Genomic DNA, 14,985 nt, shown 5'->3' with positions numbered 1-14,985 from the left:
CTAGAACAATTTACGTGATACAAATTCAATCATACAACTAGTTATTACTTACCAGTTCTACATCAATGATGACCAAATGATGAACACACAAGAAATTAGAACCATAAATTGCAGTTTTCACAATAAGTCATCCAAATCAAAATGTATTCCATAGAACTGAGTCATTCCATAGAACTGAGTCATTACCACTATAGCTGTAAATGCAATGGCAAATACGAAATAGGGTGAATACTAGAACCTCAGGTGAAAGAATCTCATAGCTCGTGACTTTCAGTAGTCCTCCTCCATGTCAGAATCACCAAAATCAACATCACTGCCATTGCTCTCTCCTCCATCTTCCTCCTACTCTTCCTTCTCTGTTCCAATCCAACCTATGCATCTGTTGATGTGGAGGATGACCCCTCAAGAGGATCACCATCATCAGAAGTGACTAGCTCTAGCACTCAATCATTAAGATCCAAGTTGGATAATGCCAACTTAAAACTGTTGTCCAAAACCATATCATCAGAAAACACATACCACATCTTTGTCTTTCCCTTCAACCACTTCTCCCTCTTCCTGTAATAAGACAGAGGTTGGTGTGCAAATGCATCATTATCTCTGCCCTAGACTGCTCAAGCCTTCTCTTCTTCAAACTGTACAAATTTGCAGATTCAATTCCTCTCGCAACAATAGGATAAGGTAACCTGAGAGAGGAACCTCATGGCTAATTGTTATAGAAAAAAATAGTCAATCTGGTTGACAAATCCACCTACATCGGAGTTCCTTCAAATCTGCAATAAACCTTTCAGCTCCAGACCAACGTGCCTCGGAACTCCAACCTGCAAGAGAAAAATGTGAAAAATGAGGGGCAGATTGCTTCTCTAGTAACCTGCAGGGACCTTTCCACATGACACATGTCTTGAAATTGAGACACTAATAGAGTACATGTCAGACACGTGTTTGGCACATGTCCTATAGTGTCTGTGTTTGACACAAAAGATATGGACAAGGAGGGACTTAAGGGTGTGTCCTACTACTTAGCCAAGTTCCTTCAACATCTGATCAGATCAACTGACTATTGCACCATACTTCAAACTTCCCAGGGTGTGCAATTCAGTGATAACAACTCACTAGAGCAACCCATGACTAGACAAAACCCATTCCATCAATTATTCCCACAAAAATGACTTCTAGTATTTGATTCTCACTGCTGTAAGTACCACTGTAGGAGGAAACAATTTACTAGATACTAACCACCACACAATACTCCCTCGGGACCATTTCAAACAGACCACTCAGTTAATGTATACAGCATCAAAGTTTGCCACTTTGTACAGTACTTCTGAAAGCTTCAACAATCTTTGCAACCTCACCAGCACCAACTAGTGACAGCATCAGATCAATCCCCTAATTCCCCACTAGTATAAATTGCAAGGCCCACTTTATGTATTTTAGGAAACCAATTCCAGGCTATCAACATAAGCACCATCATTGTAATTTACACGGGGCACTTCATCAGGTGCAACTTGCAAGCTGCAACACATTAACTGCTACACCAAATCCATTTTAGATAAAATAACCAGTGCATTTAATCAACATGTACAGCCCCTTAAACACTAAACCAAATGTATTCTCAGATTAAACACCCAGTGCACACTTATACAAATTCCATCTGGATCACTTCATCAAACTTGGCCACCAAATCTGTTTCAGAGAGCCTACCTGGTGCATTATTACCAAGGTCGCCCCCGCACTTCATAAATTGCAATTCACTCACCATTACTGAATCTTGCCAGGTGCACTTGAGCAATATCTTTAGTTAGGCTGTTGGATACTGTTGAACGTGTCTCCGCAGCCGTGTTGGTGTCAAAACTCTTTAAGATATCTTGCAACAGTCTATTGGCCTCTTGGGGTGTGCCTTCCTTGCATAGTCCTTCCATGAGGATGGAATATGTAATTGTATTAGGGACATGACCACTATCTTTCATCAGTTTAATGAATTTTATTGCCTCCTTAGGATGACCCACTTTGCAGAGTCCATCCATCAACGTGCTGTATGTAACTACATCAGGGCTCAGACCCTGCTTATGCATCTCATAGAAGATTTGTTGAGCTTCATCCACCCTGCAATGTTTACAGAGTCCACCAATTAATGTATTATAGGAAACTTGGCTAGGCCTGCAACCTTTCTCCGACATATCCTGAAGGAACTCGCTGGCCTTTTCCAGATTACCCATCTTGCAAAATCCATTTATAAGTGTATTGTATGTGACTTCATCAGGCTGAATGCCTCTTTGCGCCATAACATCTAAGAATCGGAAAGCTTCTTGAAGCTTACCTTCTCTGCAACAACTGTCAATAAGAGCAGTGTATGTGACAACATTTGGAGTGTGTCCCTTATCGAGCATCTCATGAAGCACCTTGGTGGCCTCCTGCCATTGCCCGCCCTTGCAGAGGCCATCAATAAATGCACTATATGCAACAACATCAGGATTTATTCTTTGTTTGGGCATTTCATAGAAGAGCTTCCTAGCCTCCTCGAGCTTGCCCTTTTTACAAAGACCATCAATAATCGCACTGTATGTGACAACAGTGGGACACATGTTTTTGTCAGGCATTTGATAGAAGAGCTTCCTAGCTTCTTCCAAACTGCCTTCCTTACAGAGACCATCAATAACCGCGCTATATGTGACAACATTGGGACAGATTTTTCTGCGGGACATTTCACGTAAAACCTTCATAGCCTCATCCAACTTGCCTTCTTTAATGAGACCATCAATAACCGTACTGTATGTGACAACATTAGGGCATATGTTCTTTTTGCGCATTTCATAGAAGAGCTTCTTAGCCTCCTCCAACTTGCGTTCCTTGCATAGACAGTCAATAACTATACTGTATGTGACAACATCATGGCTTATTTTTTTGTTGGGCATTTCATAGAAGAGCTTCATAGCATCATCCAACTTTCCTTCTTTGCAGAAACCATCAATCAAGGCAGAGTATGTGACAACATTGGGTTGATACCCTTCTTTCAACATTTCAGATAATAATTTCTGGGCCTCTTGGAGCTTACCTTCTTTGCATTGTCGATCTATGAGGATAGTAAACGTGACTGTGTCTGGCTTATGTCCCTTTTGCAGCATAACAGCTAATAATCCAAATGCCTCGTGAGTTTTCCCTTTCTTGCAGAGCCCATGTATTAGGGTACTATATGTACAAAGATTAGGAACCTGTTGTTTGATCAACATTTGATGGAAAAGTTGGACAGCGTCCGTCATTTTGCCTTTCCTGCAAAGCCCCTTGATAAGGATAGTGAAGGTTACCACATTTGGAACATATCCATGCGGTTCCATTTCTTCAAACACTTTGTATGCACAATCAATTCTACCAATTTCACAGTGACAATTCATGACGATGTTCAAAGTTATCAGATCTGGAACAATGCCTGCCTCAATGATAAGTCTGTAAACAAACAATGCCCATTCATGTCGATTCCTTCGGACTAGGCTACTTAACAAAATATTGCAGGTGAGGAGAGTGGGTACGGATTTAGATTTCCCTGAAACCATATACTCGAAGGCCTCCATTGCCTCTGACAGCCTGCTGGTTTGGCAGAATGTCTTAATGCGCTTCTCTACTTTCACATTCAAAGGGTGGAAGTACTGTTGAGGAATGGTATGATCAAATGAATTCTTTCTCAATATGGAAACCATTCTCATCCTCGAGGCCATCGCCGTATTTGAGTTAAACCCGTTTGCTTATCTATCGGTTGAATATTTTATATTAGCCAAAAGACGTATAGATATGGATAGTTTACAGGGAAGACTGGAGTGATCGAGGGTAGTAATAGTGGTCACGGGAAGCACAGAGTGATTGAGGATAATGAGGTGTGAAGATGAATAGAGTAACATCCGCAATGAGGACCATCTACATGTATAAGGAACCACACACTGATTATGGTCTAAAATCCTTCAAGGGTTTGAATACCTCAGCCCCGTGAATATAAGTTAGTACTTATGGTGTTATTTTTTATGTTGCCAATGAACTATGAGATAAACCGTTTTTTATTATAGTGTAAAATATATCTACTTATAAGCTTATAAGTAGATATTAAGAAAGAAAGAAAAAGACTCATTATGGTTTTGAGAAGACAGGAATTAATTTTCCTTGGGAAAAATAATGCGAATTTATTTTGGAAGGAGGTCCAATTGAGAAATGTGCAAACTGAAAACAACATTAGGGAAGTGATTGAAATTGAAAAAAGGCCTAACAATCTCAATAGAGAGGATGGTTGGAAGATCAGTTGTTGCTAGATCCCTACCTTTTCTTCTCAGTCTTGACAAGGTTTCCTCATATTTTCCCAGTTCCTTCTCCCTAGAGTTGTCTTGTCCTTCCTCCTAGGGTTTCTCCTTTTAGTTAAGTTTTTTACTTATTGTCCTCTTCTTGTCCCTCTTGTATTAAGAAATTGAAGCTGGTTCTAATTTTTATTACTATTTCCTTATTAAAAAATTTATTAATATTATTAATCCTATTTGTTACTAAGTTTCTACCTTTACCATATAATTAAAATATAAATAAAAATAAAAAGAAAAAGCAATTTTAACCAATACTCATAAATAATTTATTCGATTGATTCATAATTTATCAAAAACCCTTTATTTATCCCTTGGGATTAAAAAAAATAGATATAAATAAATAAATAAGTAAATTTATTTGTATATCCTCCCTAGCGATTCTATTGATTAAATAAATTAGAATTAGGTAATTTAATATATAAATAAAATAAAATAGTATAACATTCTCTCTAAAAAAACTTTTACTTTTCCCTAGTGTTTATATGATTAAATAAATTATAAATTAATTTATTAACCTATGAAAAATATATTAATAAAATAAAATATAAAAACTTATATATTACAATTAGTTAATTACCTTTGACTTATTAATATTTTAATATTATTTTTAATCTAGCCGTTTTAGATAGTCGTTGATGGTCAACCTAGTCAACCTAGTCGTTTGGATGATCTGCTCTCCTATATATTGGCAGCCATGATCTGACTCCTCACCTTGTCCTGACAATGAACCACACTAGTTGGTTCGAAACGCGTTGACAAAGGTTTTCTTCATGTGATTTACGTCGAAACTCTTCTTAATAAACATTACAGTTTCTAAATGGTTCAACTATGCAAGAAAATTTTATGAGTAGAATCCTAAGGTTGACCCTCCTCCCTTGGTCAACATTGAAACAAAACTCTTCACAGTGCGAGAGGTAGAGATGGGTATCGAGACGTTCGGTGTTGGAAAATAAAAAGACTTAGCTGAACTCCAAGCAGAGTATCTAAAGTGGGGCTTAAAAATTCTTGCACCTCACATTACAAAAAAAATCAACAACATCATACAACAGGGGTTCCCCACAGATTGGCCAACTAGTTTGGAAATACTTCTTTTCAAGCGTTGTGACGTCAATAATCCCTCCAATTATTGGACCATAATGATAAACCCCTTGTTTGCAAAGTTATTTGGAAGCATGTTGGAAAATAAAATAAGAAAGTGGGTAGAAGAAAGAGATAAACATGCTAAAGGGCAAGCAGGTTTTAGACCTAAACATTCCACAGTTGATCACGGTATAACTTTAAGGCACGTCATTGAAAAAATTAGGAGAAGAAGGAAGAAGCATTTTGTTGCTTTGTTGATTTCAGAAAAACCTTTGACACGATTCCTACGGATAAGTTTTGGCACAGAATGGAGGAACTTAGGGTTCCTAAACATTTGAGAGTAGTTGTGCATAGGCTGTATGAAGAGGTGAAAGTCAAAATTAGAACTTCAGTAGGCATTTCTGAAAGTTTTAAAAGTGATATCGAGGTCAAGCAAGGTTTCCCATTGTCTCCTACCCTTTTTGGTTTATATATTGACAAGCTTGAAAAGTGGCTAAATTCGCAAGGGGGTCACCATATCCATTTGGGCAAGTTCATTATAAGGCTTATTTTGTACGCACTTACTTTCCCTTGAGCATTTTTGTAGAAGGGTGGGGATGCAAGTCAATATTAGCAAAACGAAAGTAGTGGTTTTCTCTAACAAAAATAAAGCATAACCAGCATAAGTTCTACTTTGAAGAACATTCTTGAAGAAGTTGCGGATTACAAATATCTCGGAATTGACTTCTACAGAAATCTACACTGGGATGTTTGTAGAAAGAAAAGAGCTTTAGGGGGTTGGAAAGCATTTTATGTTTTTCAAAACAGGTGTAGAGAGGCATAGTTATGGGACTGGAAAACCACTCCAACTCTTTTTGGGCTTTTAGTGATTCCAGTAATTCCCTACGATTGTGAACTATAGGCTTGTAGTACATCAGAGATGTAGTGGAAACAAATTGAGAAAATTCAAAAGCATTTGATTACAAACAAATTCAAAATTTAAAGTGTAGTTCCTTATGCTATCTTGTTAAGTGAAACAAGGGTTGCTCCTATTGAAGCAATTGTTATGGCACGAGTCATAAGGTATTTTAAAAGAATTGAGCAAATGGAAGATGACAGATGGCCTAAGGTTGTGTTTAATGACATATTGTGCAAAAGAAAGAAGACTTGGATGTAGCAAAATAACAAATGGTTTAGTAAATGGGGTATTTGCTTGAGAATGTGTCCCACAAACAGTAAAGAGATAAAAACTTTTGTTATGGATAAGTTCCACAAATGTACTTGGGAGAAGGAGCTAGGGAGAAAGAAGAAGTATTATATTGAAGAGCTTTATCCCACTCATAATCATCAACAAAAAGCGTACACAGGGTCCAATATTTCTTGAGAGCCAAAATTCTTATTGCTTAATTAAGGACTAATTCTCATCAACTCCGTTGTAAAACAGAGCGCTGGAAAAAGGCCAAAAGAAGTGTGGGAGGAAAGAGTATGTATTTTTTCTCTTCCAAAAAAGTGGAAACAGAGAAGCATTTCATTTTAGAATGTGAGGCCTTAGGAGACAACAGGGAAAGTTATGCATATATTCTAGCAGCTAGCTCTTGGGATAATCTATTCAACGAGGGGTTTGTTGAGAAGTTGGGAGCGCTTATTGTGAGACTTCATAGGAAAATGGTCAAATACAAGAAACTGATGGAGAAGCAATATGTCCCATAGGCTATCTTTAACCTTGTGGATGTCAAAATAATTTAATTTCATTTCAAGTATTCAATATGTTATGATCATAAATACTTAATATTCGGGAGATCCTATAACACCTTCACAATAGAGTATTGCAATGTATCTTCCATTCGACTTTGAATAGCAAGATATAGAGGGAAAAAAACATCTCTAAAAAAAATATACATGTTTATGCAAGTCTTATTGTAATAGGTTACGAAATATACATATCCATTATTTTATGCCATGGCCGACATAAGGAGTATAATGGGTAATTGTTTCTCTTTTCGTCTTATTGCTATCTACTCATATGTGAATTATAATTTTAGATACTCCACCCATTTCATGAAGTATTTGACTTGTTCTGTGACATAGATATTCAATATTTAGGAGATTATTTCTAGGAACACATACATGTTAGCTAATAAAATTGTGAAAAATCTAATTTTTCATTTCAAAACAAAGCATGTCGACACCAAATATCATTACGTCGAGACTCTTATCATAAAGGGCATTATCAAATCAAAGCGTTGTCCTTAAACCAAAGTATTGTCCTTTAGAAGATCAAATCTCATATATCTTCACAAAATCACTAAGTAAAATAAATTTATTAAGTTATAAGAAGAGCTTCACATTTGTTCTAATGTATTTTTTTATCAAAGGGGTGGATGTTAAGCACTGTGATTCTAAAAGTACTTAGTTTAATATTATATTTTATTGTACTTAGTGTCACGACCCATAATTAAAATATACAAAATAATTACATCAAACAATGCTATCAATAATTGACACAAAAAAGTCATCGACTTTAGCATAGAATTTTTGAATACCATGAGCAGCGAATACTTCCCTATAGACTAAGGATGTGTCTTATTGTTAATTATGGAGCCGTGGTGCTACTTGAATCCCATTGACCACAACAAAGTTTTGGGGACGACTCTCCACCCAACCATAGGCACAACTGCACTAAGTCTTTTTACATTTGGCCACCTCCAAGCCCTTAATCAACTACTACTGCAAGGGAATCCTTTGTCTCACATCACTCTCCTTCGAAAAAATGGATGCTACTTAGAAAGGGATCCACGTGCATACAATCCATGTGTCAACATGCCAACTTTTATTTCTTTGTCTTAAGTTTTACTTAACTTAATGTTTTTCTTGGTTTAACTCTTGCTTACTTTATTCCATTTTACTTTTTGCTAATTTTAAGTATTCTTACTATTTTTAAAGTTTATTTTTATATTTATTTATTTATAACTTCAATTTATTATTTTATTTATTTATTATTATTATAATTTATTCTTTATTTATTATTTATTTGTTATTATTATCTTTTCTTTATTATTTATTGTTTTATTTATTTATATATTAATATTATTACATCTAGTATTATTATTAACAGGCATTATATACTCTCATTCTTTAAGGAACTTAGTCTCGAAGTTAAGTTTATTGATTTAGCTTTTTATTATTTTATTATTTATTTATTACTTCACGTTTTCCCTACACCCTCTGCTACACAAGTATACCGACAGGTATCAAAAGTTACACAACATGGGGAAATCCCATGGAATCTCAAGTCTTTTTTCTCAACTTTTGGAACTAGGTATAAAGCCTCATCGATCTATACCATAGTCCTAAGGCTCGCCCCAAGGCAAGCATCTGGCCCTGGTACTAAATGACTTTGGGCATCTCCCAAGGCTGACCCAACTCCCTCCACACTCACTGAGGTGTATAGCCTCAGGAATCGAAGTCCTAAACACACTTTTGGACTTCCACATCCCAACACAATATCAGGCACTTGACCTCCTCAAGATGGTCCCATAGCCCTTCAAGAGCTATCCATCAAGAGTAATACATGGCAAAAGAACCATTGGCATATGTAGCATTGATTGAGTCTGTCCCCAGCCCATATGGTGTTACATATTTTCCCTCACAGATATGGGCTCCCACGAGATCATCAAATAAATTGGCCCTCTCGACCCATTGGTGGAATTCTTGTCAATCACCACATCTCAATATGATCCAGGTGGATATTGGTGGGCACCTGCCTATTCCACTTGGACACCCACTGTTGCTTCTTCTTAGTTTCCTTAATTGTAGCACAACTTACTTATTTTGGCAGTTTTTCGGGTCCTAAACTTTCGGAGCCATTTTGAGGGACCAAAAGACGTTTTTAGGTAAAACAGAGAGACCAGAAAAGTGCCAAATTAATTTAATTATTTATTTTCAACCTTCTCTTCAAGATCTTCGAAACGAGGTATTATGATAGCCAAACAGAGATCGTATGCCAAACTTATGACCCCTGGAAGTTGACACTCCAACTTACCTCAACAAGGCCCACAAATTTTTGGCGCTTCATCTCCTAGGGTTAGGTTTTTGGATTTTTAGGGTGTCTCGTTGTTTCTCAATGATAAAAAGGCCATCGAGCCTCATTTTAACACAGTTTAGAGGCATGTAACAACCACATCTCTTCTCAGAGATAAGCTACCATCGCATGAGTTAATTTAGTTTCATTTTGCTTGTAAAAAAAATCAGTATTTTATTGTTAATGAATTAAAGTTCTATTTTCGTTATATCTTTGTGTTTATGTTCATATCTATATATCATTTCGTTATATGGATCAGTGGTATCAGAGTGGTCTGCTCTTTCTTCGTTTTTTTGTGCATGTCCCCAACGAGGTCAGGGTATAAGGAGTTAGGGCTCGAACTGGTTAAACCTTTGCAAGACCAGCGTCACCGACCCCGACGGTCTCCCATGGCAGAAGAAAAGAAAGACGAGGAAGCATGAGATCCTTTCAAAATATTACTCAAAGAAGTCCTCGAGCGACAAAGGAACGCAATGATGGATAACTTTGCCCAGATCCTTCGGTGGACGCCCACAGGCAACACATCTTCATCCAGCGACCACTCTGGAGGCGCCACTCCCTTTAAGGTACAAGTCAACTTTGACATTCTTGTATTTGAAATATAGATAAATGCAGATGTCGTAGATAAATGGTTAACTATGTAGGAAGGATATTTCTCAGTTCATGATTTTTCCAATAGGGAAAATATTACTTTTTCACTCCTCAAAGTCGCCCCCCACGTCAAGGATTGGTGGGAAACCTACTATAAGTAGAAGAACAGGAGGGAACCCTCACTATTTTCAACCGCGCTCACTTGGAATTCTTTATGAGACTCCATCAAGGAGCAGTATTACTCTATCGGGAGCTATGAAGACAAATACATACAATGGACTATGCTACAACAACAAAAGGATCAAGATGTGCATGAGATGGCGAATCTTTTCCATACCCTGTGCACAAATTTGGGTATTAAATATTTTGAGAAACATCTGGTGCTCAAGTACCATGGCTGTTTCCACAAATACATTCAGAAGGAAATGGAGTTCCTAGACATCTCCTCGCTTGGTGCAACATACCAATATGATGCCAAGACTGAGCATAAATTCAAGTAGAAGAAGCGAGACTTTGGATCTGCGAACCCAAAGAAAAAAAAAGGCGGCCCCAAGCCACAAAGAAAAGGGTAGATCCAAGTCACAACCCCCCAGGACAACTCTTCGAAACCATAGGTCAAGAATAACAAGAAGGCAAAGAAGGACACTTACAAGTGGTGTGAATTCCATAAAACTCCCACTCACAACACAAACGAATGTCGCTCAAAGTAGGCGCTAGTGGCCAAGCTAAAAGACTCAAAGACATATGCATGCTCTGATTCTGAGTCGGAACCCAACAAGGGAAGCAGATCATTGACACAGAACCCACTGCAATGGTAGCCACCACCAAGCTCAAAAAGGTGGAACCTAAGGATCTAGAGGAGGGGGAGCACCTCTTCCACTCGCAGATGTGGGTAAAGGGTTCATCGGTGCAATTCATCATTGACAATGGGAGCCAAAAGAACCTGATCTCAACTGAGGTCGTTAAGATATTAAAGCTGCCAACAATGTCGCACCCACAGTCGTACACCATTGGGTGACTCCACCAAGGGCGAGATCTCCGTGTTAGCCAACAGTGTCGCCTGCCTTATAGCATCAAGCCCTTTGCAGATGAGGTATTGTGCGATGTTGCCCCTCTAGAAGTTTGTGATGTTTTATTAGGTCAGTCATACCTATGGAAGCGTCATGTTGTATATGAATCCAGACCTTGCTACGTTATTATTGCTTTAGGTCAGAAATTATATAAGATACTAGAGGTGGCATCACCTACCACATTTTCTTTGATATTTGCTAAACAATGTAGTACGATCATTTCCCAAACTGGGAAATTTGTATTCCTCATTATCCGCCCTCAAAAGAAGAGGAAGATTGTGGCCACAACCACAACCTCCAGGCATGGCTCCTTCGCACATCAATAATAGATGGATAAGGTCATGGAGAAGTACGGGAACATCTTCACATCACCCACAGGGTTGCCCTTACATTGTCAGGTTAAGCGCTCCATCGATCTGACCCCGGGTGTGCCGCTACCAAATGGACCAATCTACTGACGATTTGTTATGGAGAATGATGAAATCAAGAGGCAGATTCAGGAGTTGTTGTAGAAATGGAACATCAAGCCAAGTTCATCACCCTGTGGAAGCCTGATCGTGTTGGTACAGAATAAAGACGAAACTTGGAGGCTTTATATTGACTATCTTGCGTTGAATAAGATCACTATTTGGAACAGGTACCCAATCCCACATATTGATGACCTCTTGGACCAGCTCAAGGGGCCAAATATTTCAGCAAGATTGACTTGAAGTCTGGTTATCACTAGGTACCAATCGAACCCTCTGATGTGTTGAAGACTGCCTTCAAATTCAAGGAGGGTCTTTTCGAGTGGTTGGTCATGCCTTTCAGGTTGACCAATGCCCCTGCAACCTTCATGAGGCTGATGTACAACATCTTACGGCCCTTCACCAACTTGTTCGTGGTAGTTTATTTGGACGACATCCTGATCTTTAGCCAGAGTTGGGAAGAGCACCTACACCATATTCGACAAGTCCTTCAAACCATGTAACAACGCAAATTATGTGCCAATTTGGAGAAATGCACTTTTGGTATGACCCAGGTTCAATATCTGGGGTACATCATTGATCAGTAGGGTGTGCATGTGGACCCAACCAATATACAAGTTATTCGGGATTGGCCAACTGCAACCACTCTAACAGAGCTCTGCAAGTTTTTTGGTCTTGCCAACGTCTGTCGCAGGTTCGTGTTGGGATTCTCTCATATCACTTGGCTTTTGAGTCAAGTCACCATGGGCAAAAAGAAAGCAAAGTTATTTTTGTTTTAATCCCAATAGAAGGTGTTTGCCGAGTTGAAGCATCGCCTCTACTTTGTACTAGTGCTCACATTGCCAAACCTGCATTAACCGTTTGAAATTGAGACAAAAGCTTGTGACTATGCTATTGGTGCAGTTCTAACCCAACAGGGGAATTCAGCGACATATCACAGTGAGACGCTTTTAGATATCGTCCGAAAGTATCCCACCTATGACAAAGAGATGTATTCTATTGTGCAGGTCTTCCGACAATGGAAGCATTACATTATGGGGAAGGAAATAGTCATCCACACAGACCAGCGACCCCTGTAGTTCATACAGACACAAGGAAAGTTGTAGAATGATTGCCATCAGAAATGGTCTACATATCTATAACAATTTCATTTGAATATTAAGTACAAGAAGAGAAACACCAATAACGTTGCAGACTACCTCAACCAACCGCCGATTATGGCGCTAACCACTGTGCTTAAGTCTTGTGAACATGAGACTTCAGGATGGCTGCATCTTTACAAAAGTGATTCAAAATTCATAACCACATAGCAGATGCACCTAGAAGGCAAGCAAGTTCCAGACTTTCACCTATAGGACGCACTGTTATGCCACCTGGGACACCTCCATGTTCCTTCAAGCGAGTGTGCCAAGATAATTTGGGAGGCGCACCGCAGTTAGGTCAACAGACATTTTGGGGTAGAGAAAACAGTGACAGTGCTACAGAAGTATTTTTATTGGCTGAACCTTCGACATGATGTTGGCAATTACATCATATCTTGCACTATCTACTTCATTTCCAAATCGACAATCAAGAAGCAGGCCCTGTATACTCCTAGCCGACCCTCAGAATCCATCTCCATGGATTACATGTTGGGCCTCCCTTTTAATAAGCATGGAAATGATTATGTTTTAGTGGTCATCGACATATTTTCTAAGATGGCCATTCTAGCGACCTGCAAGAAGAGTATCACAGTAGAAGCCATTGCCAAACTTTTCTTTAAACGAATATGGGTACACTTTGGGATCCCACAGTCCATTATCTCAGATCGAGACAACAGGTTCCTAAGTACATTCTGGTCAAGCCTATGGTCGTTGTTGGATACCAAGCTCACTAAGTCCACGACCTTCCACCCCCAAAATGATGGCCAAATAGAGTTTGTTAGCACGATGATCGTGCACATCCTGTGCATGTACAACTCAAAGCATCCACATACATGGGATGAAATCCTCCCCTATGTCCAACACAACTACAACGAAGCTCTCCATAACTCAAATGGCCACAGTGCCTTTCAGGTGGTGTTGGGATTCCAACCATTATGTCCCATTGACGTTTCCATACCACTTGCGCTACTCAGGCAGATTCGACTCATGTCCAGTCTGAAGCTGACAAAGCTAACAACTTCATTGAACACATTCAGGACATTCGGCAACATTTCCATGACATATTGGACAAAGCAAATGCTAAGTACAAACAACGTCATGATCAGCATCGGGTGCCACACAAGTTCCAGGTGGGAGACGAAGCTTGCTTACATTTGCAGAAGGAGCGTCTCCTTGGAGCCCATCACAAGCTTCACCCACTCCGCTATTGGCCTTACACCATCACTAATGCTGTGAGAGACAATGCTTTTGAGTTCAACATTCCCCCATTCCCTGATCTGCACCTAGTGTTCAATGTGGATCGCCTTTGGTCATACTTTCCACCATTATTGGATACATCAGACATTGCAGAACAACTCACATCAACAGAGCTAAACCCAGACTACATGGAACAAGACACAACTGATCGGATTATGGACACGTAGATCAAGAATACTCATCGACCCCTCTAGCCCAATGAGTGGGTCTAAAACTAAAGTGACAATCAACTAGACATCGTCCTAGGTTATAATTGAAAAGTAGAATGAAAGAGATGACTTACCTCGTTTTGATGCTATTATGATGTCCTTTGTTGAGGGCCTCGAACCACTTGTGTCACGGACTTGTTCCTGCTTCTCTCAACGTTTATGTACCTGCACAATTGATCAAGAAACAACAAAACATGGCAAAACCAATATCAAATCCAATAACAACCTACTTAACTGATCAACGAATGTCAAGCTAAATAAATACATGAACATATATATTTTGGGAAGATGAACCAACAGTTGTATATTACTGGGAAATAAAGGGAAGCTTACAACCAAAGCCTTGATGTTGAAAGGCTCTCCTTAAGTGGTAATCCAAATCCAAGCCAAGGAACTCTCCAAGCACTCCTTCTCCAATTCTAATGAATAGCCTTAGGCACAATCTCAGCATAAGGGTGCAAATATACATAGATCAACCCGGCCTCTAACCTAACCAACCATTTGGGAATGGGAGAGGATGAATTTATAGGCTGGGAGAGGGAGTTAAGACTTCTCCAAAGATAGGATTAGGCCACATCTCAAGGAGGTAGCTCATCAGGATAATACAAAGAGGTAAAGTTGGGAGAATTTGACCTCATCCATGCCGAACAACCTCCAGCTTACCGCTCTAGAAGCTTCTAGACCATGAAGCTTCTCATCCTCTTTTGGAAAAATTGCCTTTTTGGGATCATCGCGGGTATACAAGTAAATAGAGCGACACCATCGCGGGTCA

At 39.0% G+C, this 14,985-nt stretch overlaps 1 protein-coding gene across 1 annotated transcript; it reads right to left on the bottom strand.

Moving 5' to 3' along the window:
- Window positions 1–229: 229 nt before the first annotated feature.
- On the bottom strand, window positions 230–3,959 carry LOC149258310 (uncharacterized). The gene has a single exon (XM_089415139.1). The coding sequence runs from the start codon at window positions 3,711–3,713 to the stop codon at window positions 1,752–1,754; it is 1,962 nt and encodes a 653-aa protein (XP_089271265.1). The 5' UTR covers window positions 3,714–3,959; the 3' UTR covers window positions 230–1,751.
- Between the last annotated feature and the right edge of the window lie 11,026 nt (window positions 3,960–14,985).

The sequence above is a fragment of the Pinus tabuliformis genome, chromosome 6 (genome assembly GCF_031772625.1).
Source record: "Pinus tabuliformis cultivar Carrire ecotype Pingquan chromosome 6, CPIR1, whole genome shotgun sequence".
In the NCBI taxonomy this organism is placed as follows: Eukaryota; Viridiplantae; Streptophyta; class Pinopsida; order Pinales; family Pinaceae; genus Pinus; species Pinus tabuliformis.
Note: the sequence above shows the minus strand (reverse complement) of the source record. Positions and strands in the feature narration are given on the sequence as shown.

Coding starts and splice junctions, on each gene's coding strand:
- LOC149258310 (XM_089415139.1), bottom strand. CDS start 3,713: ATGGCCTCGAGGATGAGAATGGTTTCCATATTGAGAAAGAATTCATTT.